Source organism: Artemia sp. Qi Xiang Cuo, chromosome 14, assembly GCF_049724085.1.
Source record: "Artemia sp. Qi Xiang Cuo chromosome 14, ASM4972408v1, whole genome shotgun sequence".
NCBI lineage: Eukaryota > Metazoa > Arthropoda > Branchiopoda > Anostraca > Artemiidae > Artemia > Artemia sp. Qi Xiang Cuo.
In genome coordinates this window covers 57,208,941-57,215,734 of record NC_142807.1, presented here as the reverse complement: position 1 = coordinate 57,215,734, position 6,794 = coordinate 57,208,941, and the positions used below count along the sequence as shown (strand labels likewise).

The 6,794-nt window shown below is 32.9% G+C and overlaps 2 protein-coding genes across 2 annotated transcripts in view; one reads left to right on the top strand and one right to left on the bottom strand.

Moving 5' to 3' along the window:
* LOC148944683 (uncharacterized) overlaps positions 1–5,745 on the top strand; it is a 75,102-nt gene extending 69,357 nt beyond the window's left edge. The window contains exons 7-8 of the transcript XR_016142870.1: positions 2,137–2,226; positions 4,142–5,745. The gene's annotated coding sequence lies outside the window, so the exon portion shown is untranslated. The remainder of the gene's footprint in view (positions 1–2,136; positions 2,227–4,141) is intronic.
* Art7 (arginine methyltransferase 7) overlaps positions 1–6,794 on the bottom strand; it is a 62,435-nt gene that overhangs the window by 11,322 nt on the left and 44,319 nt on the right. Inside the window, 1 exon segment of the mRNA XM_089099993.1 lies at positions 6,092–6,203. Within this exon segment, the coding sequence (XP_088956119.1) occupies positions 6,092–6,203 (112 nt within the window).

Sequence of the window (6,794 nt, the reverse complement as noted above, 5' to 3'; positions counted from 1 at the left end):
GCTAGTTGTCCTCCAATCTCTTTTGACTCTCAAAAATTGAACTAGATCTTTCAATTTCCAATCAAATGAGTTCTCAAAGAAGTTTTTACGAGCATCCCCTACATAAGAACCATATATTCCCTCAGGGCATACCTTACAACGCCTGCCCTCGGGCCCTGGGGGCTGTGTAAATCCCGGAGTTTTCGTTATGTGGTCTTTGAAGCATTTAAAAAAAATGGCTATCTCAACGTTCTTATCAGATGTGTTTTTGAAGAAAACTGGCGTGAGAGGGGGAGGGGGGGCTAGGTGCCCTCCGATCTCTTTTGACTCTTAAAAAGTAAGCTAGAACTTTCAGTTTCCAATCAAATGAGCCCTCTTTGAAGTTTATACGAGCATCCTTTCCATAAGAAATATACAGACCCCTCAGGTAAAACTTAGAACGCCTGTCCCCAGGCCCTGGGGGGTTGTGTCGAAACCGAAGTTCTTTTTATATGTTCTTTGAAATATTTTTAAAATGGCTATTTAAAAATTATTATTGGATGCATTTGGAAATAAGGGGGTGAGAGGAGGGGGGGGGAGGGGACCCACTGAAATCTTTTTACGCTTAAGAAGGCACCTAGAACTTTCAATTTCCAAACAAATGAGCCCTCTCTGAAGTTTATACGAACATTTCTTCCATAAAAACCATATATACCCCCAGGACATAACGGCCAACGCCTGCCCCGGGCCTTTGGGGGTTGTGTCAACACCAAATTTTTCGTTATGTGATCATTGAACTATTTTTAACAAAATCGTTATCTCAAAATTTTTATCAGATACATTTATCGGATTATAATTTTTATAATTTTTTATAATTTTTATCGGATTTTCTTTTGCCCCCTATATATTTGAAAAATAGCTTTTTGCGTATTTTCGTATAAAAAGAAAGGTGTTTTTTTAGGTACTTTGGTTGAAGAAAACTGGAAAAAACGACAAATCCCCCCCCCCCCTAGGCTTTCAAATATGTATTTTGTCCTTTTCCTCTTTTCTAAATTTCCGTGAATCGAGTGAAGCAAATACACAGGAGCGACTTTTCGGTCCAGCTCCTCCCCCCTCGGGAATCCCAGGAGTTTCATTATTCTCCTCATAATCTCCTATATTCTACTTAATCTACCCTTTTTATAAACTTTTAAAGCTGAGGAGACTGATTTCAAATTGGAACAACCCATTTCCTTAATATATTAAAAGCGATTTAATTTGTTTGCTTGATATTTGCGTTGACGACGGTAGGCTATTAAAAAAAATACCCAAGTTTGTCAATAATTACAAAAAATGGAAAAAAGTTCAAATTAAAAGTTAAAATTATAAAAAAATTAAATAAATAACTTGATATAAAGTTAGAGGGGCCCAGAAATGTATAGCCTCTTTTACATGCCATGGAGCCTTTATGGGAGTCAGTTTGCATTTTTATAGCATGTTCTTTTATATTCTTTTTTTGTTGGAATATATCTTATCTTGTATTATTAATAAATACATATTATTACCGTTTATACTTCAAACCAAAAACAAAGAATCTTTCAAGCGGAGAATAAAAGATGGACACATTTCCCATGCTAAAATGTTGAGTTTCATGCTTGTTGAGTTTCGGGCTGTTTATTGAAATTGTCATAAATTTGTATTTTCAGTAGGCTAATATGTTATTATTAAGATTGATTGAAATAATAGTTACCACCCCTTAATCAGCTTCAAATTAGGGTTCTTCCTCACTTGATAGCTCTTTTTTTTAATGTGTTCTAAATTTTGGGTTACTATGGGATAGAGTTAGTTCTTAAGTAGGATACCCCTACGGGGGCAAGTCATGATTTTTTTTTTCATGCTTATCCCTGGAATTTAATTTGCATATGTGTAAAGTGTCTACATAAAGGAAGGAAAAAAAATATATATTCTCATGTTCACAGAGGGACCTAATGTTATGCAATTGATGATAGCTGACACTAAAACTCAAAGGATGACAAAGAGACTAGTATATATTATATTTATCATTTCCATAGAGTGTATCCCAAGATCTTCAAGAGTTCACCTCAAATATAAAAAGCCCTAATTTGTCATTTTCAAAGACTGCATCAAAAGATATGTAAGATTACACCTTAAAAATAAACTATATTTTGGTTTTCACAGAGTGCACCCCCAGATATGATATTAATGATAGCTGGCACTAAAGCTCACATGATGGGACAAAGACAAGTATTTAAAGACAAAGCAGAAAATGTAAGTATTTTTGAATATACTTCACATTTAACTTTATTAACCCTTTTATTTGCCAATTTTCAACCAAGCTTAATTCATTCTCAAAATTCTTTTTTTTAGATTTCTTTCTTGTAAACTGCATCATAATTGTTTAGATCACGATGTAGTCACACTAGTCGATAAAGTCACAATAAACTTGTAAAACACTTTAATTTGGAAAATTTCATGCCCCGATGTATCTACAATTTACGTAAACTTAATAGATAAATGAAACGGTTGTACTACTTAAAATACAGTGTAAATCTTAAAAACTATAATGGGAATATAAAACAAAACCCTTATATACCCTGGGCATGCAAATCGAAACCCAGGGTATATCCTTGGGCAGGGAAGACTGTTGTTCATCAGAGTTTTTTTTTCTGGAAATTTCCAAGGGTTTAGAAAAATTCTACTATATTTAATGAAAGTTATTGAATTTACAAATGAAATGCATAGTTCTGAAAGGCATATGCCATGTTTTTCTTCTTTTTGTAAGCTTCGAATAGGTTGGAGTGTTGGTCTCATGTGGCTTGGTACTGCAGTGAGTTGTTAGTAGTAGTAGTAACAGGATACGAATATAGGTTCAAACTAACAGTCTTTAAACTAATTTACGGTTAGGGTGTTGAAAGAATGAGGGAAGAGTCCGAAAGCCAAGGTTACCTGCCTTGAGATGCGGAAAGGAGGAATATGGTTAGGCTATTTTTTCTTCTGTTGCAGATAGCTTTCACTTCTAACAGTTTAAACTTGTGATGATGGGGAGGGGGCGGCTTTATGGGCTAATGAAATCCAGATCTTGATATTAGCCATAATTTTGCCAGGATCTTCCATACTAGCCCGAATAGCCAAAATTTTCCAATATCTTATTGGGTATTCAAATTGTGAATTTTGTTCGTTTTCTTCTTTTAAAACACATTGTATCCCCTTTTTCCAAATGCAGGAATGGTTGAAAATTGGGACTTTAGACAGTAAATATATATTTTCCTGATACTGGAGACCAAGCCAAACCCTTTCTTTAAAAAAAAAAAAATTATACGTTAATAACAACCTAAAAATCCAAAACTCATTCTTTGGTTTTTTCGTTATCTTGAGATGGATAAGGATTCATTAATAAAACACACAATTTACATAAAAAGAACAATTTTATTACCTCCCCTTAAGATCAACACTCGTCCGTTGGGGAGGTAGAGAAAACAAAACATGAGAAAAAAAAACTAAAAATTAAGAAGAACTCCGCCCCAGTGATCAAAATATATAAACGGAAAAATCAGAATTCAACTAAAAAATCATTAATAGTTTTTTCTACATAAATGGGGGGTCATCAATCGTCTTAACACAAAACTTCCCGTAAATGTCCTTGAATAATTTTGGTGTTCAACACATCACCTTTGAATAGTTGCAACCAAAATGTTCACAGAGGAGCAATATTCGCTTGTCACGGCCCTGTAGTCCCCCCCCCTCCTTCTCAATTTTAGTTGCAATTATAAAGCCGAAGAAACTAAAACTCTTTTAGTATTTTTCCAGCATTTTTAATTGAATTAAAATTAAATTAAATTATGGGTAATACATGTAAAATTGTTGAGATGTTCAGAAATGAATATCAATATATGTATACATAAAACTATCAATCTACAATCATTTGTTTTTTCAGTAGACCTGGTTGTTATATTGTTTTTTTTTATGACAAATAAAAATGCATACTTAGAAAAATAAATTGTTTTCAGTAAAGGGCAAATCACGCTCTGTCTTTAGAAGGTATAGGAGGCGTCAGCTCTACTCGTTTTTGTAATAAGTTCTGCTTGTATTATGTTCGATTTGGTTATTAGTTTCATTCGTTTTGGGTTATACGCTTGAAGTTTAGCAAGTAAAAGTTTCTTATTATACGCTGATCGTTTTTCAGTTCGCCGAAGAAAATGGAGCCATCAGTACCGAAGTTTCAGCAATGAAAAAAGGAGACACGGACAGAATATTCAGAGAACTAGCAATCAATTTGTTGCATAAATTATAAATAGATAATTGAAGCTGAAAATAGTACTTTTGTAGGATCTTCTTCTGACCAGTGAAAAGAAAAAACAGACCGAGTAGGGCAAGATTTTTTTATATATATTTTTGTGTCATATGTCAGTTAAGTCACGCAAAATCTCCAACTATACTCCACCCCAATATACTCTCTTAACTTTGACTGACTTCAAATCTTGTATCTTCATTAGCGATTTCTCAAAAATAAGGACTAACATCTGTGAGTGAAACTGCAAAATCCGAATGAGTCAACCCTAGACTGTATTCCTTTTTTTAGATTTTGAAAAATTTAGACTTTAGATTTGTTATGTCTTTTAATTTTATTACTACTAAAAACTTGCTGCCACATCAAGCCTCCTGAAGCCAACGCAGCTGCACACAGCCATACTCCATCCCGATATACTATCTTAACTTCGACTGACTTCTAATCTTGTACCTTCATTAGGGATTCCCCAAAAATAAGAACAAACATCCGACAATGAAACTGAACTATTTAGAAAAATTAAGAAAAATCCACTATTTACTAATTTTAGCCTATGGTTCTGCAATAACATTCCCCATAGTCTATATACTTCTGTTAGTAGTGAAGTCGGGCCCTATTTCTAAGGCTTTCATTAGTTTAGATTATATTTCACAAAATAATCGCAGCACATTATTGCAGCACATTTCTCATTATTTCAAACTGATTTTATTTTTTAGAGATTAAATTTTTTAGTTTGAATGATCGTTTTCCCGTGTATATGCTGACACATGTGTGCTTCTGTTGTAAGTTTCCTTTTCTTTCATCTTTTATTCTCCTCTTTTTGCATTTCTCTTTTATCCTCTTTTTTAGTTCTCTTTTTTAGTTTGAATGATCGTTTTCCCGTGTATATGCTGACACATGTCTTCTGTTGTAAGTTTCCTTTTCTTTCATCTTTTATTCTCCTCTTTTTGCATTTCTCTTTTATCCTCTTTTAAACGAATTATTACCTTTCAGCTTGCAAGATCAACCAATTTAAGCTGTTCTTCGGGCTCTGTATATAACCAATAAAAAAACTTATTTATTTAAATTCTTAATTTAGATTTGTTTTGATTAGTTCCTCTTAGCAGTGATGGAAGCCATTAATAGTCTTGTTAATTCGTGCACAATTGAAATCGTCATATGTAAATAAATTAAAAAGTAATTTCTGAATTAAAATTTTGATTGGTAGATTCTTTTTCTTCCTTGCGATATTTCGGACATATACTTCTGAAGTTAAAAATATAATTGTTCAGCAGTGTTTCAAATCTTATAATCAAGTCAGAGATATAATGGTATTAAATTACATCAAATAGATTAGGTATCTGAAAGGTTGCTTTTATGGGCTTTAATACTGAATTTTCCGAATAGGCTACTAGTCATTTATATGCCGAATAGGCTACAATAGGCTACTCCAAGAGCTACTATTCATTTTATCTTGTCCGTATTTGCTTCCTTATATTATCTGCAAATAAATTCATTTCATTTCAGTACTTGTTCTATTTATTCTACATTTATAGCAATAGGTCTAAAAAAATTGGCATTTCTAATATTTGAAAAAAAGCGTAAGATTAAAACCAAGTTACAAATCTGAATATTATCTGATATTCCAGTTCTGAATTGCGTTTTATATGCCAGATCTGAACAAAAATAGAATGAATAGAAATAGAGAAAATAGCAAAAATAGAAAAAAATAGAAATGAGTCCAACTGTAGTACGTGTAATAACTCCCCTCTCTCCAAGAATTTGAGAAATTATATCCTTGCTAGATAACTCGGGTTAACCAGGAAGTGTAACTAAGATTTATATTATAAATAAAAAAAAATTGAAAACCTTCAGCAAATCAACAGTGAAGTATAGGGATAAAAAACTACTATTGCCACAAATAGAATAGCACCTAGCGACATCGCTAAAGCAGAAAACTTCAATGAAAACTGGATAATTCCTATAAGCAAAATGAAATATTACATGATTAAAGTTGAAGTCTCTCTGTAAATGATAATTAATGAGCACTTTTTTTTTGAGAAAAAAATCCACTAATTCCTTGTAAATGTCTTGTGCTAAAGTTTACTTTTTTAAAGTGGCTGATTTTACCCTGAAATTTGCCCAAAAATGAGGGGTAAATGCCAGGGCAAAGTGAACCACGTAAATTAAGAGCTCAATTTAAAGCACTTCTACAAGCGTAAAAAGTGTGTTACGGCGCATCCTGTATTTGGCAATAGGGCTGCAAATCTGAAAAACAAGAACAGAGTAGATATTTGGAACAAAATTGTAGTATTTCTTCTTTTGTTAGTCACTCACCCGTCCTCCCATCACCCTTCCATCATCCCCAGTTCTTTTAGATGTATAACCATTTGTTAATTGATACTACTGGATTTTACAAGGATTCTCAACCATCAAAATGTTTGTCCGACTCGCAAAAACGTAACAAAAATTAATATTACAAAAATATTTGATGTGTTTTTTAAATTTTGTTATTCATAGTCACTGCCAGTGGGAAACTGGAGAAAAAACCAAATAGTCAATATTCCGCTTA